The following is a 27,948-nucleotide window of genomic DNA, read 5'->3' on the forward strand; positions in this document are numbered from 1 at the left end:
CAAATTCATAGGGAGGAGAAACACTGGTTGCCAGGTAGCCTGTGGGACACTTGAATTGTAAAAAAGCCTGTTTGCTGAAAAAAGCACATAATCGGTGAACTTACAGGGTGGAAGGAGCACATTTTTATCTCTGTGTACTGTTATTCTACTATATGTGTATAAAGCTTGAGGAAGAAGAGTTTTATCTTCCATATTGTCTTTGTAAAGCTTCTTCCTGCAGCATCGTGGCCATAGTTTGAAGTCCCAGCTGGATCTGTACCTACTTCCCTAATTATGTTATGGTCCCGTGACCCTACCTGAGATCGCTGAGCCTGTTGGTTAAGAGGTCTAGCTCCTGAGAAAGTCTCTGCCTGAGCAAGAGGAAGTCCACGCACTGGGGGCTCCCGAGGGCACTCAGCTTCCTGCTTCCTAACCCTAAATGCGTTGTTGCAGACCTGCCTCTGGATGCCCCTCTGTCCCCTCCTCAGGGCCCAAGCCTTGGTTCACCTTTGGGTTTTTTCCTCATGGCTGAACCGTAAGCCACAGAAAGATTTTGAGCCTCGTGGTGGCTGGGCTGTAAACCACAGAGCAGTTTTGGACCAGGTTTTTGCTTCCCTGCAAAGCAGGAAGCTCGCCTGTGGGATCCTGCCTCCCAAGGGCAGTCTGTGGGTACAGCCTCTTAGTGACCGCTAATGCCGCAGAATCACCTGCTCTCTGCTGAGAGACTTGAAGGGAGTTCATCTTCTCTACAGCCTTCCCGCTTCTGGCAAGAGCTGGTGGCATCTGCAGTGATGAGCTCTCAGAAGGGGAATATGTCTTGGTTTAAGCCTTAGAGGCACCAGAAGACACTGAACCTCAGCAACAACAAAACTTCATGTCAGCATTATAAAGAAATTCTCAGATGGTGTGTAAAATAAAAAGCAGCACAGCCCATTTTCAAAACCTTAAAAATGTGTTAAATGCTTACAAAAGACAGTGAAGAGTTCTTATTTATATAGTTTGTGGACCTTATGCATATGAACGTGACTTTTTTGGGTAGTATGGAAAGAAGGTATTGTTATCCCATTCTAGAAAAGACAATGTTTAAAACAACTCAAGAGTCAACTGTAGATGAAGCTGCAGAAGAAATGAATAAAGTGGTGCTGAGTTACATTTGATGTTGATTTAGGTGATACAGAATATGAGAATCAAGCGAAATAATGTGACTGTGTTAGAAGTCAGGTTGAGCGCATGTAATTCTGCCCAACTTTAGACTTTGAGGGTTTTACCCCCAAAAGAAGAAGTCCTAATAAGGAAGTTAGACAAACCTCTAAGGAAACAGACTAAAACTTCTGCTTGGACAATAAAATGAGCTTTGAGTTTATTTATCATAATGTTTAATTATAACACTTCCACCCTAAGTTCTCTAATATTCTATTTAGATAAAATTTGTTAAAGTACTTTTCAAATTGAATTATTGAGGGGTCATATCACAACATATGGGGCTTCCTGTCTGACTAAACAGGGTTCAGCATTGATGGCTATATAAGAAGCACCTGTAAAGATAAGGTAGCATTGTTAACAGTGGTGGCTCAGATGTAGGTCCTCGGCAAATACCTTTTGATTCATTGACCTCAAGTAAACATCTCACATAGCAAAGCCACCTTGACTGATGTGGTCACTCTAAAGCAAAAGGAAGAGTAAAAGACTGAATGCTTTATTTCACTTTTATATGATGATGCTTAGCAATTATAGGGCAGTGTTACTTTCCAGAGTATTTTCATTACTTTACCACATTATTTTCACCTTTTTTCTTTTTTATGAAATATAATATACAGACAGAAATGAATAAGACATATGTATAGTTTTGTATCTGCCACCCAGTTAGAAATTATTCTTATGTAATTTTACTGTATGTAATTATATTTTAACATATAAATAATATTGTGATATAGCTCATTCTGGTTTTTTTCCAACTTTGAGATATAACTGATAAATAACATTGTAAGTTTAAGGTATATAGCACATTGATTTGACTTACACTGCAGAATGATTACCACCATGGCATTAGCTAACACCTGCATCACATCACATAATTAGCATTTCTTTTTTGTGGTGAGAACATTTAAGATCTTAGCAACTTTCAAGCGTATAGTACAGTATTATTAACTGTAATCACTATGCTATACATTAGATCACCAGAACTTATTCATCTTCTAACTGGAAATGTGTACTCTTGGACCGACATCTCTCCTTTACCCCCACCCCCTAGTCCCTGGTAAATACCATTCTAGTCTGTTTCTAGGAGTTCGGCTTTTTGAGATTCCACATATAAGTGATATCACACAGATTTGTCTTTCTCTGACTTACTTCACTTAGCATAATGCCCTGAAGTCCATCCGTGTTGTTACAAATGGCAGGGTTTCCTTTTTTCTCATGGCTGAATAATGTTCCATCGTGTATATATACACCACAGCTTCCTTATGCATTCATCCGTCGATGGACACTTCAGTTGTTTCCATATCTTGACCATTGTGAACAATGCTGCGGTAACCCTGAGAGTGCCATGTATCTCTTCGATACTCTGTTTTCATTTCCTTCAGATATGGGAAGAAGAGGGGGTTGCTGGAGCATAAGGTAGTTCTGTTTTTAATTTTTTGAGGAACTTCCACACTGTTTTCCATAGTGGCTGCATAGCTCATTCTATTTCTTAACCTTTTTAAAGGTCTGTTTTTGTTAGATTATTTTTCTGCTCTCTTATTTCTAACCACTGGAGTAAAATAGTGAGTACTTACTCTACCGTTAACTCCCCCTTTGATGGCTACACATATTGCCTCTCCTGCCTTACCACCACAGACAGCCCTGCAGTGAAATCCTCTTACAGGGTCACTTACAGACCGTCATGAGAATTTCTTTGGAACTATAAGCGCAGAGTGGAATGCATAGGTTACAGAGTGTGAGTACACTTCACATATCTAGGTATGGCCTGATTGCTCTTGTGAATGGCTTCCTCTCTGTACTCCTCTGAGCAGTCCACTAGCATTCCTGTATTGCCATGTCCCCTGTATTCGCACTTAACATTAGCCAGCTTTCTAATTTTGCTAGTTAATAGGGATAACATGATGCCTTGTTAATTTTGCATTTCTCTCATCACTAGTAAGTTCGAATATCCATACCTATATGCTTATTGGCCTTTTGAGTTTCCTCTTCCTATAAATTGCCTGTTCATATCCTTTGACCATTTTTCTTTTGGGGTTCTTAGTAATTCCTCTTATAGTCTGAAAATAACCTTAAAGTCTAAAAAGATATTTAGACATTGCAAATATCTTTTCCCAGCTTGTCATGTGTCTGTTAAATTTTCCCATCTGGTATTTTGTTGAACAGAAAGTCTTAATATTTTCCCCAACTTCTGAAAAATGTAAAAGTACAGAGAAGTTGGAAGAATAATATGGTGAACACCTACATAACCTTTATCCAGATTCACCAAGAGGTAACCTTTTCTTTCTGTCTCTTTTTCTTTCTACACACACACAAACTCCACTTTTTTTCCCGAAAGTAAGCGTATACATCATATTTCACCCCTGAGTTCTTCAGTGTGTGAATCCTAAGGGACTGGTCCTAAGTAGCCACAATTCCATTATCACACCCAAAGAATCTAATATTGATGCAGTAACATTATCTAATATATAGTTTACATTCAAATTTCCCTAATTGCCAAAAGCAATATAGTCTTCCATCCTCTAACCAGGTTTAAATTAAGGATGACACATTGCATTTGGTTGGTAGGTGTCTTTAATCTAGAACTGTTTCCTACCTTTTTTCTTTTTTTTATTCATAAGATTGAAATTTTTGTAGTCCATGTCAGTTGACTTATAGAATAGCCTACAAACTGGATTTGCCTGATTATATCCTAATGATTAGATTTCAGGGTAAACATTTTTGTCAAGAACATTACATAGATAATGTTGTATTACGTTATATCAGGGTAATGTAATGTCCATATTTCTAATTATTGTTGATGCTGAGTTTGAGCGCTCATTGGTGTACTACCTGCCAGATCCTGTAAATTGTAAAGACGGCTTTTCCTCTTCGTCATTAATAAATAATCTGTAGGGTTGCTATCCTGTCCTCCATCAACCTTTCATCTAATAGTTTACCTCATCCGCACCCATAGACTCTCACCTGACAGTCATTACATCGATAGTTGCAAAATGGTGATTCCTTTTTTCCCCTTCAAATTCTATCATTGTTTTTTTTCATTTAGGAATCAAGATTCTTCCCCCTCTTTGACCATCACTGTAGACCAAGGGTTAGCAAATTATGGCCCTTGACACCTGTTTTTATATATGAAGTTTCACTGGAACATAACCATACCCATTCATTTACGTTTGTCTGTGGCTGCTTTTTGCACAACAGTGGCAGACTGGGTAGTTGTGACAGAGATTGCATGGTCTGTAAAGCCTAAAATATTTACCGTCTGGCCCATTACAGAAAAAGGTTGTTGATCTCTGCTATAGACTCATGGGTTTTGTTTTTAAATCAGCGTGTAATAACCCTTTACTTTCACTGTTCTTTTTGCTCCAAATTTTACAGATTTTGCCAGTGGGAGCCTGTTTAAGCTGATTCCTTTTTCTTTTTTTGATACATCCTATTATCTTTGAACAATTCTTTGCTTTCTAATAGAACAAATGTTCTAGACTTCCTTATGTTTTGCTTTGTCCAAGACCTGGAATTAGCCAAAACTAAAGAAATCCTGGTCTCTTCAGTGGGAAATGACATTTAGAAACCCAGATCTGGGCACTGAATGTGCTCATTGCCCCAATATGTCATTGCTTCTGTGCTCATGTGGACCAGTCTCTGAAGGAATATATACATGTATATATACATATGCATTATGTATGTATATATTGATATGTATACATGCATAAATCACGGCCCATACTGATAAGTCCAGTTCATATTTTCCCAATTCAAATCCAGCCTCACAGAGTTCTTTCTCATCTTTCCCCATTTTGTATCAGCATCTCTCTTTTCCCCAAAGTGTTTGGTAGAATAGTCCCTTTAAATATTTGGTAGATTTTGCCAGTCAAGTCCTTATGGACTGGAGTTTTCTTTGTGGGGAAGTTTTAAATTGCAGATTTAATTTCTTCAGTAGTTTTATTTTTTGTAACGCTTACATATTTTTTTCTTAAATTTGTCAGTTTTCGCAAGCTCTGTTTTTCCTAGGAGTATGGCAATTTCAGGATTTTCAAATTTACTATCATAAAGTTAATAAAATTTTATGATTGTTTTACTGTTTGTAGCATCTGTAGTGATGTCTTCTTCATCACTGCTGGTATTGATATTTTATGCCTCCTCTTTTTTCTTTATTCATCTTGCCAGGTAGTTAACAATTTATTAGTCCCCCCTGCCAAAATGGGAATTTTTGACTTCATAAATCATCTCTATTTTATGTTTTGCTTCATTGATTTACACTCTTATTTGTATTATTTCTTTCCTTGTACTTTCTTACTTTAATTTGCTGTTCTTTTTCTAATGACATGGATGCTTAGCTCATTAATTTTCAGGCTTTCTTCTTTTCAAATATGTACATTTAGATTTATGAATTTTCGATTAAGCACAACTTGAACTGTATTCCACAAGTTTTTAATGAGTTAATTTCTTCATTTTGATTCAGTTCCAGATAGTTCTTAATTTTTATTCATCTTTGATCCATGAGTTGTTTACACATGTTGGTTTATTTACATATTTATAGAGAATCTGTTTATCTGTTTGTTATTGATTTCTAGTTTAATTGGGCCAGGACTAGAAAATTCTGCATATAAAAGGATTCTGAACAAAGAAGAGATAGAACAAATAGAAAATAACCAGCAAGATGGTAGACTTTAACCATAAAAATAATTACATTTAATATAAATAGTCTAAACACAGCAATTAAGAGACCAAGATTGTCACATTAAAAAAGCAAGACACAACTAACAACAGAAACCCAAAATATAGGAAGCAACACTAACAGAACTAAAGGGAAAAACCCGACAGTTCAATAGTAATAGTTGGAGATTTAGGTACCCCACTTTTGATAATGGCATTTGGAAAGGAAGAATTAAACCATCTCTATTTTCAGATGTTATACTCTTGTACATAGGACATCCTAAGCAATCCACTTTAAAAAAAAAATAGAATAAGTGAGTTCAGCAAGGTTACAGGATATTAGATCAATATACAAAAATATTTGTTCTATACACTAGCAATGGACAATCAAAATTAAGAAGACAATTCCATTTACAATGGCATCAAAAATAAAATACTTACATACAAATTTTTAAAAAATAGTGCTGTATACTAAAAATGCCAAACCATTGTCAAAAGAAATTAAAGAACTAAGTAAATAGAAACCATCCCGTATTCATAAATCAGAAGACACAAATGAGAATGGCAGTACTCCCTGAATTGATCTGTGGATTCAACACAATCCCCATCAAAACCACAACTGACTTTTTTACAGAAATTGGCAAGCTGGTATTAAAATTCACATGTAAATAAGAAGGATCCGGGATAGCCAAACAATTTTTTAAAAGGAGACCAATATGGGAAGACTAATAGCTCCCAATGTCAGAAACCTTCTAAAGAGCTTTAGTAGTCAAGACCCTGTAATACTGCCATGTAGATAAATGCGAAAGAATTTAGATTCCAGAAATAGAACTTTATATTTATTGTAAATTGATTTTGACAAGGGTGCCAGGACAATTAAATGAAGAAAGAATAATCTTTGCAACAAATGGTGCTAAGACAACTGGCAAAAGAATTAAGTTGGATCCCCTACCTGACACCATACACAAAAATTAATTCAAAGTGTATCGTAGAGCTAAATGTAAATGTAACAAAGCTAAACTATAAAACCTTAGAGGAAAACATTGTAATGTGTCTCCATTATGCAGTGATTTGTACAATATTTTCTTAGATATGGCTCCAGAAGCACAAGTGACAAAAGATAAAATATACACGTTGGATTACATAAAAATTAAAAACTTTTGTGCTGCAAATGATACCATCAAGAAGGTGAAAAGATAGCCACAGAATGGGAGAAAATATTTGCAAATATCTCCTAAGAGGCTTATATCCATAATGTATAAAAAACTCTTGCAACTCCTTAAATTTTGCTGTGTGCTTATTAAGTACAGGGTTTCCTTATCTCTCCTTGTTGACATTTCATAAATGCTTTCAATCAAGAATTATTTCATTTTTTTTTAAATTTTGGGTTTTGCCCATTGTTTTTGTCCATATTCTTCAAGTATGCCTACACTCCATTTTCCAAATATTACCACTTCTAGTTATGTTCTACATATCTGTTTTTCTTTTGATTTTTATAGCTCTATCTTTTAAAATATTCTAAATATATATACTTTCTTACTGAATTTGGAACTAAATTGTCAATCTGATCTTCCAGCTCACGAATAGAGTTTTATGTACCTATATCCCATCCATTGTCTTTGTACATTATGTTTTCTGCTGATATTTTCTCCTGTTTTCTATAGGCTTTCTTCATTTTACTAGTATCTTGCCATTTCTCCTTAAGCATATTCCATTATGCTTATTTTTAATTCTTGGTTTAACTTTTGCAGCTTCAGGTATGCATTATTCAGCCTTTACTAGGTTATGCTGTGATCACAAACGACCCAGTGGGATTTAGACTAGAAGAGCACTCCTATCTGTGAAATGCCATTTACTTAGCAGAAGAAACAGAGTACAAGAAGACTCTTAAAACTTAATGATATATGTCACTCTTGCTCACATTTCATTGGCCTAATGTTAATGAAGTGGAGCGATACAAGCCTCTCACCAGTTCAGTCAGCCAATTGGGAACAATATTGTGGTCTATCACAACACTGTATATGTTTTCAACTTGATTGTACTACTCCTCACAGATCATGTTATTTTGATGTGTGAACTTCTGAGTTGCTGTCTTATAATACATATTGAGGAAGAGCAGAAGACCAAGCCTTTCTCTTTGTCTCTTCTTGTGAATTTAAGAAGGAAGATGATCCCCAAGGTGGAGAGGTCCAGTTACATACACACATTCACATAAAAACTATTGATTGTCCTATGTTCCCACCACTCTGTCTGACAGTGCTTAGGCAAAAGTGTCTGGAAGAGGTATCTTCCTAAATTGTAATCTAACAACTTTAGGGCTTTGGAGGACCAGAGAGAGGAGTGTAGAGGCGGGTGTGTTCAAGTGTAGCTGATCAGCAGCTTCTTACCCCAGTGAGCCTTTCTGCCGTCTGGGTTGAAGGGGGAGGCTTTGATTGTACCAAGGCAAGCAGGGAAGGGAATGGAGAAGAGGAGAGTTATTCCTGGCTTCTCGCGGCCTGCGCTGCCCTGTGTCCCTCACTTTTCCCCACCTGCCAGTTCAGGCAGCCTTCTGTTCCCCCAAGGGTTTCTTGCTGTTTTTGGTTAATCCTTGGAATCAGGGATTAGCTTCTAAAATTTTCCAGCGTTGTTGTTTGTATATGCAGCTGTTAGGGGGTGTCAGGGAGAACCAGTAACATATACTAACCAATTCACCATTTTAAAAGGAACCCAAAGCCCCTGGTTTGTTTTTTTTAAAACTAGTGAAAGTTGTCAGCTGTTCACTGTTTGATCAGTTTTCCAACATCATAAGTTACAAGTGATAAACTGAACTGAGGAAAAGGCAGGGGCAAAAATTCCTGAAGGACAAAAGCATGGTGGACAGTTGAACCACATATAAAACGTAATTCTGGCGCTGCATCTTCAACTACTTAGAATTTGAGGTTTCTACAGATGAAATAAAATTTCAGAAAGCATAGGCCAAAATGATTGTACAAGAAGAGGACCTTGTGACAGAAGCTGTAACTGAATTAGAACATGAGGGTTTGGATTCACATAGAGAATAGGGAAGAAAACACAGAGCAAAGACATTGGTAAAGGCGTGGGGGTCATGCACATGGAACCAGCCTGACTCAGGTGGAAACATAGGGAACCACGTGTGGAGGCTGAGTGATTCCAGATTAGGGGGCTGATAACCACTTCATAACAGCAGGTGGTATTACAGAGAGAAAGAAAGGGATCTGACCATTTTGTTCCCTGCCTGCTTCTTCACTAGACTGTAACCACTGAGGTCATGGGCAGGGGCAGGAGCGGGCAAGCTGCCCCATGCACGCTCTCACCAGGTGCCTGGTTCTGTGCTAGACAATACAAGGAATACACAGTGCGCATACAACGTAAACTTCGTCCTTAAGGTACTGATAATCTTGCTGAGGAAATAAGACAGGTGCCAATTAAATAACTAGAGAGAACTCTGAAAAAACGTAATTTATTTGCAGAATTCTCTTAAGCTGTCAAGCTAGGAAGCCTGTGCAAATATGATTAGCAACGTAAGTACTTAATGGACTACATACTAAGGAGGTTTCACTTTTCAGACAAACTGTAATGTGGATGCCATGGGGAACGTTAAAATGAATCTGTGGACATCAGACCTCGAGTGTGTGCTTTATACTGTTCCTTTGAGAAGGTTAGAGCAGGGACTAGAGCCAGATGGCCTGGATTCAGGGTGATGTTCCAAGTATGACTTTAGGCGAGTTAATTAAGCTTTCTGTGCCTTGGTGTCCTCATCTATAAAATGAGTATAACAACAGCCCCTAACTTATAAGGCAGATCTGCTCACATAATGTTGCCACTAAACTTCTTCTAAATTGAAGAGCATCTATCAGTGGAATTTGGGGAGAGGAGGATAAGATTCAGAATTAGTAGAGAAGCAGGCGGTAGGTGGTATTACAGAAAGTAATAAAGGGATCTGACCATTTTGTTCCCTGCCTGCCTCCTCACTAGATTGTAAACTTCATCCGGGTGGAGACTTGCCCCCTTACATCCCAGTACCTGGCTCAGTGTGTGACATACAGTTGGCACTCAATAATTTTATTTGCTGAATAGCGAATGCATGCATTTTATGTGTAATTTTAGGTATAAACTAATTTAATATATAATTTCATACGTTTGGGTATGTATTTGTCTAAATAATTTTGATGTTTAATTTTTTAACAACTAAAGGTTAACTCTAAAACTAGAAATTGTCTTTGAAGTATTTGTAACAGTTTTCTTTTTGTTTTTACAGACCAGTTGGAATGCCAAAAATGGAAAAAGTTTACTTACATAATCCTAGTTCTGAAGAAACTATTACTTTAGTATCAATATCTGCTACAACATCACATTTTCATGCATCATTTTTTCAAAATAGGGTAAGCATCTCTGCTGTATTTGATTTCTTTTGAGTTTGAAATTGAAATGTCTAGGGTTTTTAGTGTATAATTTTACTTTGCTATAATTAAAATCTAGTTTGAATGTTTCACATTTATTCTGGACTTTAGTTTGCCCCATTTCCTGAGAATTATCACTTCTACTTTTCAACACACATTGTTTTTCTCAACATGAAACAGCCTAACAAATCAACTTTGAAACTTAAGCACTCTGAAAAATGTAGCATTCATATATTCAGTTGGTTTTCTTGTCCTACCTAATAATAGGTAATTCCTCAGCGTTGTGTTAGTTTTCTATTGCTGTGTAATAAATCACCACAAACATGCACTTATTAGCACATGGTTCTGTAAGCCACAAGTCCAGTGGGTCTAGTGGGCTCTGAGTATCTTAAGGCTGTAACTAAGATGTCAGCTGGGCTGAGTCATTGACTGGAGGCTCAGGGGAAATCCACTCCCAGACTCATTCAAGTTGTCGGCAGAATTCAGTGCCTTGTGCTTGTAGAACTGAGGTCCCCGTTTCATTGCTGGCTGTCAGCCAGAGACCTCTCTCAGTTCCCTGAGGTACCCACACTCCTTGTCACCATCTTGAAGCCAGCACTGGTGCGTCACATCTCCCTCGCGCTTCAGAAATCTGACCTCTCCTACCACCGGTGGAGAAAACTCTGCTTTAATCATGTCATTGGGTCAGCATCACCTGGGTAGTCTCCTTTTTGATTAACTCAGAGTCAGCTGACTAATAATCTCATTATATCTGCAAAATCCCTCTTATCAAGTAGTGCAGATCACAGGTGTGGTATCCTTCATATTCACAGTCACAGAAATTAGGGCAGGAAATTTGAGGGCCTGTTCAGGGTTCTTCCTACACAGGTGTCCTATAAAATTTTACTTATAATCATTTTCGTAGATAGTATGCAAACTTGTTACTATAAAAAAAAACTTTTATCTGGCAAAAAAAAGATCTTAATAAATTTTGGATTTGAGAGAATGCATTAAGCTTTAATATATAGGCTTCCGAAATAATTAGCTAAATAGCAAATGTCAGAGGGAAGTAAATGAATGGAGCCTGATTTCATCTTCCGAGGGTTTTCACTGACTCCTTTGAAGAGATATGACTAAATAACCAATTTTTAGCATATAAATTTATATCAATTATTTCGATTTTTACATTTCTCCTTTCTAAAATCCTGGCTTCATCGTATGTTGTCATTAAGTAGCAATTTCTAGGGTAAATAATGGCATATAATTTTGGCTTTTTTAAAATTTAAAACTATTTTGTAAACAAGGAATGGATAAGTCAGCATATTTTGATGATAAAGTTTTAATTTTCTTGTTGTACTCTTGGAAAGCATCCCTTTTCTAAAATATTTTCTAAAACAAGTTTCCCTTGAGTTATTATTTGTTTTACCTAAAAGATATTTCCACAATTTTTATAAATGTGCTGATGGTCTCAAACAATCAAATCCCAGTCTAAGAGAGACCTAGTCCAGTACCCTCATTATATGAATGAAGAGTTGAACCCCGGAGGGCTTTGCCTGTGGTCATGCAGTTAGGGATAAGAGCCAAGGTGAGGGTCTAGGTGTGCTGTTGGCCTCTGCAGGGATTTGTATCATATTAAGCTACAGGGTGGGTCATATACATTACAATCTGTGTATGGAGACACACTTAGGTGTAAGTGGTGTCATCCAGCTTTCAGGCATTGCCACAGTGTAGAGACATGTTGGGTTAAAAGGCAGAATAGTAAAGTGCAATGAAAACTGTTTAAAAGTAGTGCACAACTACACTACAGATTTTATTGTTACCTTGTTAACTTACTTTGCTAATTCAAGCAGTGTTTTGTTGTTTCTAAACGTCAAGCTTCACCCTTGTTAGAGACCAGGATTTTTACTTTTTTCATGTTCCTATCACAATACAAAGCAGACCAAATAAATAGCAGAGTTACAAATAGATTCTTACAGGGGCTAGCCAGGTAGACGATGCAGACCAAGTGGAATGGGGGGTGACCTGGAAGAGCACATGTCCCATCCAAAGGCACCAGCCCCCACTCAGCTCCAGCCAGTGGTGGCCACGTGGGAATGTAAGCTCATGCACAGTTCTTCTGATTTTCCAAGAAGACTTGGAAATAGGAATTTTTATAAGATAATATCTACTGATTTTTCAAATTAAAAATGAATTTGACTTTAGAAAGACAGATAGTGTTGACCAAAGAAAGCTAGTTAAAGGACACCAATTTGACATTTCTGACCTAGGCTTTCCCAGGGACTTATTTCTACAAATGAATCTTATGCAAAGAGAAGTCTTTCTGAAAAATTCTTCAACAGATAATCTCAATCAAGGGATCAATCCAAGAAGAAGATATAACAGTTGTAAATATTTATGCACCCAACATAAGCACCTCAATACATAAGGCAAATGTTAATAGCCATAAAAGGGGAAATAGACAGTAACACAATCATAGTAGGGGACTTTAACACCCCACTTTCACCAATGGACAGATCATCCAAAATGAAAATAAGGAAACACAAGCTTTAAATGATACATTAAACAGGATGGACTTAATTGATATTTATAGGACATTCCATCCAAAAACAACAGAATACACTTTCAAGTGCTCATGGAACATTCTCCAGTATAGATCATACCTTAGGTCACAAATCAAGCCTCAATAAATTTAAGAAAATTGAAATCGTATCAAGTATCTTTTCTGACCACAATGCTATGAGACTAGATAATCAATTACAGGAAAAAAATCTGTAAAAAATACAAACACATGGAGGCTAAACAATACACTACTAAATAACCAAGAGATCGCTGAAGAAATCAAAGAGGAAATCAAAAAATACCTAGTAACAAATGACGATGAAAACACGAAGGCCCAAAACCTATGGGATGCAGCAAAAACAGTTCTAAGAGGGAAGTTTAGAGCAATACAATCCTACCTCAAGAAACAAGAAACATCTCAAATAAGAAACCTAACCTTACACCTAAAGCAATTAGAGACAGAAGAACAAAAAACCCCAAAGTTAGCAGAAGGAAAGAAATCATAAAGATCAGATCAGAAATAAATTAAAAAGAAATGAAGGAAACAATAGCAAAGATCAATAAGACTAAAAGATGGGGCTTCCCTGATGGTGCAGTGGTTGAGAGTCCGCCTGCCTATGCAGGGGACACGGGTTTGTGCCCTGGTCCGGGAAGATCCCACATGCCGCGGAGCAGCTGGGCCCATGAGCCATGGCCGCTGAGCCTGCGCGTCCGGAGCCTGTGCTCTGCAACGGGAGAGGCCACAACGGTGAGAGGCCCGTGTACCTCAAAAAAAAAAAAAAAAAAAAACCACTAAAAGACGGTTCTTTGAGAAGATAAGCAAAATTGATAAACCATCAATCAGGCTCATCAAGAAAAAAAGGGAGAAGACTCAAATCAATAGAATTAGAAATGAAAAAGGAGAAGTAACAACTGACACTGCAGAAATACAAAGGATAGTGAGAGATTACTGCAAGCAACTATATGCCAATAAAATGGACAACCTGGAAGAAATGGACAAATTCTTAGAAAAGCACAACCTTCTGAGACTGAACCAGGAAGAAATAGGAAATACAGACAGACCAATCACAAGCACTGAAATTGAAACTGTGATTAAAAATCTTCCAACAAACAAAAGTCCAGGACCAGATGGCTTCAGAGGCGAATTCTATCAAACATTTAGAGAAGAGCTAACACCTATTCTTCTCAAGCTCTTCCAAAATATAGCAGAGGGTGGAACACTCCCAGACTCATTCTGTGAGGCCACCATCACCCTGATACCAAACCAGACAGAGATGTCACAGAAAAAAGAAAACTACAGGCCAGTATCATTGATGAACATAGATGAAAAAATCCACAACAAAATACAGGTAAACAGAATCCAACAACACGTTAAAAGGATTATACACCATGATCAAGTGGGGTTTACCCCAGGAATGCAAGGATTCTTCAATATACGCAAATCAATCAACATGATATACCATATTAACAGATTGAAAGAGAAAAACCATATGATCATCTCAATAGATGCAGAAAAAGCTTTCAACAAAATTCAACACCCATTTATGATAAAAACCTTCCAGAAAGTAGGCATAGAGGGAACTTTCCTCAACATAATAAAGGCCATATATGACAAACCCACAGCCAACATCATTCTCAGTGGTGAAAAACAAACCATTTCCACTAAGATCAGGAACAAGACAAGGTTGCCCACTCTCACCACTGTTACTCAACAGAGTGTTGGAAGTTTTAGCCACCACAGTCAGAGAAGAAAAAGAAATAAAAGGAATCCAAATCAGAAAAGAAGAAGTAGGGCTTCCCTGGTGGCACAGTGGTTGAGAGTACGCCTGCCGATGCAGGGGACACGGTCCGGGAAGATCCCACATGCTGCGGAGCAGCTAGGCCTGTGAGCCATGGCCGCTGAGCCTGCACGTCTGGAGCCTGTGCTCCGCAACGGGAGAGGCCACAACAGTGAGAGGGCCGCATACCACAAAAGAAAAGAAAAGTAGTAAAACTGTCACTGTTTGCAGATGACATGATAGTATACATAGAGAATCCTAAAGATGCTACCAGAAAACTAACTAGAGCTAATTAATGAATTTGATAAAGTAGCAGGATACAAAATTAATGCACAGAAATCTCTGGCATTCCTATACCCTAATGATGAAAAATCTGAAAGAGAAATGAAGGAAACACTCCCATTTACCATGGCAACAAAAAGAATAAAATACCTAGGAATAAATCTACCTAAGAAGACAAAAGACCTGTATGCAGAAAACTATAAGACACTGATGAAAATAATCAAAGATGATACAAACAGATGGAGAGATATACCATGTTCTTGGATTGGAAGAATCAACATTATGAAAATGACTCTACTACCCAAAGCAATCTACAGATTCAGTGCAATCACTATCAAACTACCAATGGCATTTTTCACAGAACTAGAACAAAAAAATTCACAATTTGTATGGAAACACAAAAGACCCTGAATAGCCAAAGCAATCTTGAGAAAGAAAAACAAAGCTGGAGGAATCAGGCTCCCTGACTTCAGACTATACTACAAAGCTACGGTAATCAAGACAGTATGATACAGGCACAAAAACAGAAATATAGATCAATGGAACAGGATAGAAAGCCCAGAGATAAACCCATGCACATATGGTCACCTTACCTTTGATAAAGGAGGCAACAGTATACAATGGAGAAAAGACAGTCTCTTCAGTAAGTGGTGCTGGGAAAACTGGACAGCTACATGTAAAATTAGAACACTCCCTAACACCATACACAAAAATAAACTCAAAATGGATTAAAGACCTAAATGTAAGGCCAGACACCATCAAGCTCTTAGAGGAAAACATAGAACACTCCATGGCATAATCACAGCAAGATCCTTTTTGACCCACTCCTTGAGAAATGGAAATAAAAATAAACAGATGGGACCTAATGAAGCTTAAAAGCTTTTGCATAGCAAAGGAAACCATAAGATGAAAAAACAACCCTCAGAATGGGAGAAAATATTTGCAAATGAAGCAACTGACAAAGGATTAATCTCCAGAATATACAAGCAGCTCATGCAGCTCAATATCAAAAAAACAAACAGCCCAATCCAAAAATGGGCAGAAGACCTAAATAGACATTTCTCCAAAGAAGATATATAGATTGCCAGTAAACACATGAAAGGATGCTCAACATCACTAATCATTAGAGAAATGCAAATCAAAACTACAATGAGGTATCACCTCACACCGGTCAGAATGGCTATCATCAAAAAATCTACAAAGAGTAAATGCTGAAGAGGGTATGGAGAAAAGGGAACCCTCTTGCACTGTTGGTGGGAATGTAAACTGATACAGCCACTATGGAGAACAGTATGGAGCTTCCTCAAAAACTAAAAATAGAACTACCATATGACCCAGCAATCCCACTACTGGGCCTATACCCTGAGAAAACCATAATTCAAAAAGAGTCATGTACCACAATGTTCATTGCAGCTCTCTTTACAATAACTAGGACATGAAAGCAACCTAAATGTCCAATGACAGATGAATGGATAAAGAAGATGTGGCACATATATACAACGGAATATTACTCTGCCATAAAAAGAAATGAATTTGAGTTATTTGTAGTGAGGTGGGTGGACCTAGAGTCTGTCATACAGAGTGAAGTATGTTAGAAAGATAAAAACAAATACCGTATGCTAACACATGTATATGGAATCTAAAAAAAAAATGGTTCTGAAGAACCTAGGGGCAGGACAGGAATAAAGACACAGACATAGAGAATGGACTTGAGGACATGGGGAGCGGAAGGAGTAAGCTGGGACGAAGTGAGAGAGTAGCCTGGACTTATATACTACCAAATGTAAAATAGATAGCTAGTGGGAAGCAGCCACATAGCACAGGGAGATCAGCTCGGTGCTTTGTGACCCCTTAGAGAGGTGGGATAGGGAGGGTGTGAGGGAGACACAAGAGGGAGGAGATATGGGGATATACGTACATGTATAGCTGATGCACTTTGTTATAAAGCAGAAACTAGCACACCATTGTAAAGCAATTATACTCCAGTAAAGGTGTTAAGAAAAAAAAAAAGATAATCTCAATGTATATATAGTCGAAGAAAAGTTAAAAGCCAGTCTGTGTTTTCCAGTATCAGGAGATAGAATTAAACAGTAAAATAATCTATACCTATCAAAATCTACATTTAGGTACTCTAGATTTAGCTTTAAAAGAGATAGCCAAAATCTATGCTACCTTAAGTTTTTTTTTTTTTTCTTATTCTTCTTCTTGCTTTTCATTTTTATTCCCTACAGTAAGATACTGACTCCAGAAGCTCAAGAAGTGGAGAGGAGAGATGGAATTAACTCTTGGGAGAAGAAATAACCTTATTTCCCCTCCACTTAATTTTATGCCTATCATAAGAGCCTTTGGGGAAAAATGAAAAGAGTTTCTCATGTCCAAGAGAGCAAAACCTTTCTGTATGTTTATCCTAACTCTAATTGCCTTGTCATCTTTAGAATTCCTGGTCAGATCATATTTCTTTGAGAGTAAAACATTTCCTGTAAGTCACTTAAGTTGTTGATTATTAACCAGTATCATCTCTACGTTAAGCAACCAGTAGGAAATACAAAGTAGAATAGTTATTATTTAAAAGGCTAAGTGTTACATAACTGTATTTTAACACATACACACATATAAATAATACCCCTTACTAAGGTTTTGATTCTGAGATCACCTGGAAATCAAGAACAAGGGTAATAAAAGGAATGTGGTTGTGTGACAATTCGTTTTTCTATATATAACTCCTAATAATTGTGGTTTATAATTATCTGTTGACTAACTATAATTGTCTAATTAATTATAATTAAAATTACATAATATTAAGACTGCAGTTTAGGCCTGTTCATCTTCATGGCTATACTGCATATTGGCCATAAAATATGTAATGTATGGCTTGTGACAAAAAATACAGATTTTTTTAATACTCTATAATAGTCAAATTTTAATTACCATAGAATTGTGGAAATGGGTGCCTTATAGACATTGGTGAGCAAACAAAAAGTATATTTTCCTTGATTCTGTAGAACCTTTCGTTTGATTACCTTTTCAGGTAAACTGAAGATTAATTAGGATACACTTTGTTTCAATCTATGGCTAAAATGAAAATGTTTTTACCCATTTATTTTAGTATGCTTAATATAGTAAACAATCTCTTCTCATAGGTTGAAAGTCATTAATGAATATTAATGATTATTTTTTAATTATATTAGAGACCTGGACATTTTTTGTTCTATTTCTGATATCCATACATGTTAATGGGAATTGAACAAATGTGATATAGCAGTAGCAATGATATAGCAGGACAACCTTTCCTTATTGAGTGTTCTTGGCTCCCATGTCAAATATTAGATAACCATATATGCAGAGGTTTATTTCTAGGCTATTTGTTCCACTGGTCTACATGTTTTATTTTTATGCCAGAACCATACCGTTTTAATTTCTGTAGCTTTATAGTATGGTTCGAAAGTAGGAAGTTTGCTGCCTCCAGTTTTGTTGTTCTTATGATTGTTTTGTGTTTCTATACAAATTTTAGGTTTGTTTTATCTCTGTTAAAAATTCCACTAGGATTTTGATAAGATTGCATTGAACCTGTAGATGGGTTTGCTTAGTATGGATATTTTAAAAACATAATTCTTCTGAGCCATGAATAAAGGATATCTTTCCATTTGTCTTCAACTTCTTTTTATCAGGGTCTTAACAGTTTTCATTATACAGGATCTTTCGCCTCCTTGGATAAATTTATTACTAGGTATTTTATTGTTTTTGATGCTATTGTGAGTAGAATCGTTTTTTTTTCCAGATGTTTCATTGTTAGTGTGTAGCAGCACAACTGGTTTCTGTGTGTTGATTTTATATCCTATAACTTTACAGCATTTTTTGATTAGTTCCAGCAGTTTTTTGGTTAAGTCTTCAGGATTTTCTATATATAAGATCATATCACCTGCAAATAATGACAGCTTTTCCTTTCCACTTCTGATGCCTTTTATTTCTTTGTCTTGCCTTAATTGCTTTAACTTAGACCTTCCAGTACTATGTTGAATAAGAGTGGTGAGAGTGGGCACCCTTGTCTTGTTTCTGATTTTAAGGGGAAGCTTTCAGATTTTTATCATTGAGTGTGATGTTAGCTTTGTGTGTTTGTGTGTGGTCTTTATTATGTTGAGGTGTGCTCCATCTATACCAAATCAGTTGAGGGTTTTTATCATGAAAAGATGCTGTATTTTGTCAAATGCTTTTTTATTGTGTTGCTGAATTCACTTTGCTGATAGTTTTTGAGAACTTTTGCATCTGTATTCATCAGGGATATTGTTTATAGTTTTCTTGTAGTGTCCTTGTCTGGCTTTGGTATCAAGGTAATGCTGACCTCATAAAATGAGTTTGGAAGTGTTCCCTTCTCTTACTTTTTGGAAGAGTTTGAGAAAGATTGACATTAATTCTTCCTTAAGTATTTGATAGAACTCACAAGTGAAGCCATCTGGTCCTGGAGTTTTCTGTTTTGGGAGGTTTTTGATTACTGAGTCAATCTCCTAACTCATTATTGATCTATCGAGATTTTCTATTTCTTCCTGATTCAGTCTTGGTAAGTTGTGTGTTTCTAGGAATTAATCCATTTCTTCTAGGTTATCCAGCTTGTTGGCATAGAATTGCTCATACTGGTATTTCTGTAGTATGTCTCCTCTTTCATTTCAGATTTTATTTATTTGAGTCTTCTTTTTTCTTGGTTAATGTGGCTCTTGATCTGTCAATTTTGTTTCTCTTTTTGAAAAACTGGCTCTTAGTTTTGTTGATTTTTTTTTTTCTGTTGTTTTTCTGGCCTGTGTTACATTTTGATCTTCGTTATTTCTGTACTGCAAACTTTGGGCTTAATTTGTTCTTTTTCTAGTTCCTTGAGGTGTGAAGTTAGAATGTTTATTTGAGATCCTTCTGTTTTCTTAAAATATGCATTTATTACTATAAACTAAGTTTATCCTTTTCAGAATGCTTTTGCATCATTCCGTAGATTTTGGTATTTTTTTTTCCATTTTCATTTGTTCAATGTTATTTTTTATTCCTCTTTTAATTTCTTCTTTGACCCATTGGTTGTTGAAGAGAATGTTGTTTAATTTCCACATAATTGTAGATTTTCCAGCTTTCTTCTTGTTGATTCCTAGTTTAATACCACTGTGGTCTGAAAAAAATACTTGATATGATTTCAAACTTATTCTTCTCTGTGTGCACTTGAGAACAATATGTATTTGCTGCTATAGGATGGAATGACCTATAAATGTCTGTTAGGTCCATTTGGTCTAATGTATGGTTCAAGTCCAGTGTTTCCTTGTTGATGTTCTGTCTGGATGATCTATCCATTGCTGAAAGTGGGATATCAAAGTCCCCTACTATTATTGTATTCTTGCCTATTTCTCCCTTCAAACCTGTTGATATTTGTTAATATATTTAGGTTCTCCAATGTTAGTGCATATATATTTATAATTATTACATCTTCTTGATGAATTGACCCCTTTATTATGTAATGACCTTTTTGTCTCTTGTTACCATTTTTTACTTAAAGTCTATTTTGTCTAATATAGGTATAGCTAACCCCATTTTCCTTTGGTTTCCACTTGCATTGAATTTCTTTTTTTCTTATTTATTTATTTAATTTTTTGGCTGTGTTGGGTCTTCATTGCTGTGCGCGGGCTTTCTGTAGTTTTGGCGAGCGGGGGCTGCTCTTTGTTGCCGTGCACGGGCTCCTCATTGCAGTGGTGACTTCTCTTGTTGCAGAGCATGGGCTCTAGGCACGTGGGCTTCAATAGTTGTGGCATGTGGGCTCAGTAGTTGTGGCTCTCAAGCTCTAGAGCGCAGGCTCAGTAGTTGTGGCACACAGGCTTAGTTGCTCCGCCGCATGTGGGATCTTCCTGGACCAGGGCTCAAACCCGTGTCCCCTGCACTGGCAGGCGGATTCTTAACCACTGTGCCAGCAGGGAAGTCCTGAATTTCTTTTTCTATCCCTTCACTTTGAGCCTATGTGTTTCATTAAATCTGAAGTGAGTCTTGGAGGCAACATATAGTTGGGTCTTGTGTTTTTATCCATCCAGCCTCTCTGTGCCTTTGGTTGGTGAATTCAGTCCATTTACATTAGAGTAATTATTGACATGTAAGGACTTCCCAGTGCCATCTCATTAATGGCTTTCTGTTTATTTTATATTTCCATTGTTTCCTTTCCCCTCTGTTTCTGCCTGCCTTTGTAAATTGGTGATTTTCCACGGTGTTATATTCTGTTTCCCCTTTCTTTACCTTCTGTGAATCTACTCTAGGTTTTTGCTTTTTGGTACCATGAGGCTTACATAAAATATCTTTAGATAAAATGGTCCATTTTACATTGATAGCAACTTAATTTTGATGTCATGCAAAAGTGTTACCCTTTTACTCCCTCCCTTTAATGTGTTTTGGTGTCATTATTTACCTCTTTTTATATTGTGTATTCATTAACAAGTTATAGTCACTGTAATTATTTTTAATAATCTTCTCCTTAAACTTTATACTGTAGTTAAGTGGTTAACACACCATCCTATTACAGAATTAAGTTTTCTCTGTCTGATTGTACATTTACCTTTACTAGAGTGTTGTATACTTTTGTATGTTTTCATGTTGCTGATTAGCATCTTTTGATTTCAGCTTGAAGAACTCTCTTCAGCATTTCTTGCAAGGCAGGTGTAGGGGTGATGAAATTCCTCAGTTTTTGTTTGTCTGGGAGAAATCCTTCATATCTGAAGTATAACTTTGCTGAATAGAGTATTTTTGGCTGGCAGGTTTTTTTCAACACTTTGATTTGTCATTCCACTGTCTCCTTGCCAGTAGGGTCTCTGCTGAGAAATTGCTGATTGCCTAATGTGTTTTCTTTGTAGGTTACAATCTTTTTTTCTCTGACTCCTTTTAGGATTCTCTCTTTTTCTTTGATTTTTGACACATTCATTATAATACATCTTGGTGAAAGGCTTTCTGCTTTAGATAATAGGGTAATCTGTTAGCTTCGTGAACTTGGATGTCCAAGTCTCTCCCCAGGTTTGGGAAGTGCTCAGCTATTATTTCTTTAAATAAATTTTCTGCCCCCTTTCCCTTCTCTTCTGGAGCTCTGATTATTCTAATATTTTTTGATGGAACTCCATAGATCACATAGGCTTTCTTCACTCTTTTTCATTCTTTTTTTCTTTGTTCTGTGCTGTGTTATTTCAAAATTCCTGCCCTCTAGCTCACTTATTCTATTTTCCATTTTATCTAACCTACTGCAGATGCTCTCCATTGCATTTTTCATTTCATTCATTGAAATCTTTAGCTCTAAAATTTCTGTTTGGTTCTTTTTTGTGATTTCTTTCTCTTTGGTAAATATCTCATTTTGATCATGTATTTTTTTAAATTTACTTATTTTATTTATTTGTTTTTGGCTGCGTTGGGTCTTCGTTGCTTCGTTGTTGCTGTGGAGCTTTCTCTAGTTACGGTGAGCAGGGGCTACTCTTTGTTGCCGTGCGCGAGCTTCTCATTGCAGTGGCTTCTCTCATTGCGGAGCATGGGCTCTAGGCGCGCAGGCTTCAGTAGTTGTGGCACGTGGGCTCATTAGTTGTGGCTCATGGGCTCTAGAGCACAGGCTCAGTAGTTGTGGTGCACAGGTTTAGTTGCTCCACGACATGTGGGATCTTCCTAGACCAGGGCTCGAACCCATGTCCCCTGCATTGGCAGGCGGATTCTTAACCACTGTGCCACCATGGAAGCCTGATCGTGTATGTTTTTGAGATTTTGTTGGATTATCTTTCTGGGTTTTCTTGTAGCTTGTTGAGTTTCTTCAAAACAGCTATTTTGGGGCTTCCCTGGTGGTGCAGTGGTTGAGAGTCCGCCTGCCTATGCAGGGGACACGGGTTCGTGCCCCAGTCCGGGAAGATCCCACATGCCGCGGAGCGGCTGGGCCCGTGAGCCATGGCCACTGAGCCTGTGTGTCCCGAGCCTGTGCTCTGCAGTGGGAGAGGCCACAACAGTGAGGGGCCTGTGTACCGCAAAAAAAAAAGCCAACGAAAAAACAGCTATTTTAAATCTTTTATCACCTAGACCACAAAATTCTGTAACTTTGAGCTCAGTTGTTGAATTACTGTTCTTTTGGTGATGATATGTTTCTTTGATTTTTCACATTTCTTACAATTTTGTGTTGCTGCTTTTACATTTGAAGTAGCAGTCACACCTCCTTAAATCTTTACTAGTTGCCTTCAGATGGGGTGTACTGTTCATTGGTGCTGTTATATGTCTAGGCTTTTTCAGAAGGTGGTGGTGCTATAGCTCAAGTTTGTGCTTTCTCCCTTGCGCACACATCCTGGTATGTTCTTCTGATAGCAGTCCATGTACCGGACTTGCTCTTGCTAACTTGGGAGTGCACACAAGGAGCCGTCTGCAGAGTTGGGGGAGGTGTGGATTTAGCTCTTGGAGCATTGGGGGTGCCTGCAGACCTAGTGGGGAGATCCTCCAGTGAGATACTCCAGAGACTCCTGGATGAACTTCCTGCTGCAGTCCTGAGCACAGTCAGCAGGAACTGCCTACCTTTAATGCCCTTTGATATTTTTATCTGCCTCTTTCCTGATCTCCTGCCTCCCCCAGTTATGGAAGTCCCACCTCAGTACTCTGGGTGCTAGTGGAAACAGGATTCCCAGCCACATCCTGCATAGCTGGAGGAGTTGGGCACTCACTCGCTCAGGGTGCTCTCCTCCCCCCACCCCCTCACCCCTGCCCAGGAGAGGTCACCATCCCATGCACTGTTGCCTTAGCATGGGTGGGGGAGTTGGCCCTGGGAAAATTCCTCTTACTATCTCCACTGCAACCAAACTCTTTTTTTTTTTTTTTCCTCCAATGGCATGCTGGAATATCTCCTTGGGAAAGTTAGACTTCTGCACATTATCTCTTGTCCATCAGTATCTGCCCAGGTCAGCAGTCTCTAGGTTTTTTTCCCAGCTGCAGTGAGAGGGCTTGGGGCAGGTTCATTTGTCCCGCGGCCTGTTTCCAGATGCACAGGCGGGCAAGACAGCTCCCAGATCCTCAGGCGTGTGGTGTTGTATTCCCCAAGTCCCACAGAGGCACTTCTGTTTGTCGATGGATGTCTAACCCGTTGTTTTAAAAGGAGGACAAAAAGGAGGAATGTCTTACACCACCAGGATGCTGACATCACTCCTCCAGTTTTAAACAGGATGGTCAGAGTAGGCTTCATTCAGAGGGTGACATTTGAACAGACTTGACAGAGGTAAGGGAGAAGACTGTAGGGGGGGAAATGGAATGTGTGGAAGAAGAACATTCCAGACAGCGTTCAGGCAGCAAGGTCTCCAATGTGGAAACACAACTGGTGAGCAAAGAGGACAGTGTAGCTAGACCAGAGTGAGCAAGGGTGAGAGCAGAAGTAAAGGGGGGGTGGGAAGGGACAGACTGTGAAGGGTCTTAGAAGCTGTGATTGAAATGGGAGGCCATCCCGGATTCTGAGCAGAGGAATGAATGATAGCTTATGTTTTCTAAGGATCACTGTTTATCAGAAATAGACTGAAGAAGGGTAAGGGGAGAATCGGGGACACTAGTTACCTTGGCTGTCGCAGGACTCAGGGCAGGATTACTCTGAGCAGAGTGAAGAAGTGAAGAAAGCTGCATTGGGGGTATATTTTCAAGGTAGGAATAGGATTTTCTGAGGTGGGATTGAGAGGAAGAGAATAGTCAAGGTGGACTCCAGAGTTTTTGTCCTGAGCAACTAGGAAGACAGTTGCCATCAGCTGAGACGGCAAAGGCTGAGGGTGGAGTAGGTTTCGGGAGTGTGGTCAGTAGTTCAGTTTTGGACGTGTTAGATTTGGCATGTCTCCTAGACGTCCAGCTGGGGGTGCCAAGTAGGCAGTTGAAGTCTGGTGTATGAGGGAAAGGACTAGACTCGAACTAGAAGTAAAGATGTGAATCCATGGACCTGGGTGAGATCACCAAGGGAGCAGAAGGCCAGGGACTCTGATCTATGGTACAAGTATGTGAGACTTTGCTGCAGATAATTTAAAACTAAAGTTAGCACACCTTGTGTCGTCTTCATTACTTTTTCCTACTGTTGTCTTTTTTTTTTAATCAAACTAAATTTATTTTATTTAGGAAGTTTGTTGTACCAGAGGGAACAAAAGGATGAATTGTAGCAAATCTGATGAATTCTTATGGGAAGATTACATTCCTGAGCCTGAGTTTATTGTTCTGTTTCATCACTGTTTTGTTACATTGTTAATTGTCATTTGGGAGTAGATTTTCCCTGTTATTAAAAAAAAAAGAAAGAAAGAAAAGATTTGTTCTGTGTATCTCAGCATCTTCTTAAAGTATTCCAGTCTTTAAGTTATAAAGAGTTGATTGGATATTAGGAACTATCAAAGAGAACCTGTACTCTTGTATCGAGGCTCTTTTTTCTCCCAGGATATAATGCTTTTAACAGCTTTCAACAAATACTGAAATCTGTTTTCAAAGAAATCTTTGTACTAAGGAATGTTTGTCCATGTAACAGACTGAAGACAGCCACATCTGGCATTCTCAAAGAAGCACATAACTACTAAATGTAATGCTGCAAATCAACTTATTTCCTTTAAAACTTCACTAAATACTTCCAAGGAGTACAACAAGTTTCCTTATCATATATGTGATTTGCAGATCTTTTCTTCTAGTCTGTAGCATGTCTTTTCATCCTCTTTATAAAATCTTTCAAATAACAGAAGTTTTTAATTTCCACGAAGTCCAGCTTATCAAATTTTTCTTTTATGGGTTATGCTTTTGGACTTGTAGCTAAGAACTATTCGCCTAAACTGAAGTCACAAAGATTTTCTCCAATTTTTATTCCAGAAGTTTAATAGTTTCAGATTTTACATTTAGGTCTGTGATCCTTTTTGAGTTAATGTTTGTTTATGGCGTGAGATATAGATCAAGAGTTGTTTTGTTTTGTTTTGCATATGTATACACAGTCGTTACTGTACTGTTGGTTAAAAAGACTATCCTTTCTCATTGAAATACCGCTGCGTTTTTGTCAAAGTCAGTTGACATTGAATATGTGGGCCTGTTTTTTTAGACTTCCCATTACGTTCTAATGTGTATCTAATAGATATCTAATATGTCAACCCTTTCACCAATAACCACACTGCCTTGATTACACTAGGTTTTTAGTAGTTCCTGGAATTGCAGTGTGAACCCTTCAGTTTCGTTTTCCTTTTTTAAAATGGTTTTGCTCTTCTTATTCCCTTTTCTTGCCATCTGAATTTTAGAATCAGCTTGTCAATTTCTTTTTTTAAACCTCTTGCTAAGATTCTTTTTAACATATTTTTGAATTAATCTTAAACATATAGATAACTAAGTACAGATAATCTTGTATTCCTCACCCAGTTTCTCCTATTGCTAACTTCTTATATTGTATAATCATAGTATAATTATCAAAACCAGGAAATTAACATTTGTAAAGTACTGTTAACTAAAAACTTATATGAATTTTAACAGTTTTCTATCAATGTACTTTTTCTGTTCTAGGATCTTATTTCACATTGTATTTAGTTTCTCCTTAGGCTGAAATTTTTATTGCAGTTACGGTGGATACATAAATCAATTGGGGGAGAATTAACATCTGAACAATATTATCTTCCTATCTATGAACACAGTATATCTCTCCATTTTTTTAAGTCTTCTTTTATTACTTTAAGCAATGCTTTGTCATTTTCTGCTCACAGAACTTGCATATTATTAGATTTATATTTTTGTGTGTGCATGTTATTGTAAATGATACTTTTTTAAAAATTAGAATTCCAGTGTTTATTGCTAAGATAGGGAAATACAATTGATTATTGTATATTGACCTTGATTCCTGCAACTTCATTAAACTCTTATTAGCTCTTATGAGCATTTTTGAAGTTTATTTTTGGGAATTTTTATATAGGCAGCCATGTTGTCTGTGATTAAAAACAGACCTTTCTGCCTTTCTAATGTATATGCTTTCTATTTATTTTTCTTGTCTCATTGTACTGGCAAGTACTTCCAATACAATGTTGAATAGCTGTCATGAGAGAGGACATCCTTGCCTTGTTCCACATTGGGGGTGAGGGAGAGTAGCATTCAGTCATTCACCATTAAGTCTGGTATCTCTAGGTCTTTTGTAGATGCTCTTTATATGGTTGAGGAAGTTCTCTTCTATTGACTTAGTTTACTGAGATTTTTAATCATGAATGGATGCTGAATTTTGTCAAATTATTTTATGCACCTACTGAAAGGATTTTTCTTCTTTAGTATGTTGATAATATCAATTACATTGGTTTGATTTTTGAATGTTGAGCTAGAATTTCATTGTCCTGATAAAAACCACTTGATCATGATGTGTTATCTTTTTTTATGTTGGCTGGATTCAGAATTTCATTGTCATGATAAAAACCACTTGATCATGATGTGTTATCTTTTTTATATGTTGGCTGGATTCAGAATTTCATTGTCCTGATAAAAACCACTTGATCATGATGTGTTATCTTTTTTTATGTTGGCTGGATTCAGAATTTCATTGTCCTGATAAAAACCACTTGGTCATGATGTGTTATCTTTTTTTATGTTGGCTGGATTCAGTTTGCCGATACTTTGTAAATGATTGCATGTCTACATTCGTGAGGGATGTTGGCTTGTAGTTTTCTTTTCTTGTCACATCTTTGTCTGGTCTTGGTATAAAGGTAATACTAGACTCATGAAATGAAGTGGGAAGTGTTCTCTTCTGTATGCTGAAAGCTTATGTAGATAGGTGTTATTTAATGGTTGGTGTAGAACTCTACCATTCTACCAGTGAAACCATCTGGGCTTGGGCTTTTCCTTGTGGGAAGGTTTTTTAACTACAAATTAAATTTTTTTTAATGGTTGTAAGACTGTTCTGGCAATTTTGTTTCAAATGGGCTTTAGCAGATTGTTTTTCAAAGAATGTATCTATTTCTTCTAGCTATTAAATTTATGGGCATAGAGTTGTTTGTAATATTCCTTTATCATCCTTTGTATGTGTAAAGGTTGTATTATGATGTCCACATTTCAGTTTCTTATATTTTCATCTTCCTCCTTTTTACTTTTGGTCATTCTGTTTAGGGTTTTATCAGTTTTATGGACTGTTTTGGTTTTACTGA

General features: G+C 37.3%; 1 protein-coding gene across 4 annotated transcripts in view; it reads left to right on the plus strand.

The window, feature by feature from the left end:
- Window positions 1–27,948, plus strand: part of TMEM131 (transmembrane protein 131) — a 192,498-nt gene that overhangs the window by 82,226 nt on the left and 82,324 nt on the right. For all 4 annotated transcript variants that reach the window (XM_067704232.1, XM_067704233.1, XM_067704234.1 and 1 more), the window contains exon 5: window positions 10,088–10,211. In XM_067704232.1, coding sequence (XP_067560333.1) covers window positions 10,088–10,211 — 124 coding nt within the window. The remainder of the gene's footprint in view (window positions 1–10,087; window positions 10,212–27,948) is intronic.

Source organism: Pseudorca crassidens, chromosome 14 (assembly GCF_039906515.1).
Source record: "Pseudorca crassidens isolate mPseCra1 chromosome 14, mPseCra1.hap1, whole genome shotgun sequence".
NCBI lineage: Eukaryota > Metazoa > Chordata > Mammalia > Artiodactyla > Delphinidae > Pseudorca > Pseudorca crassidens.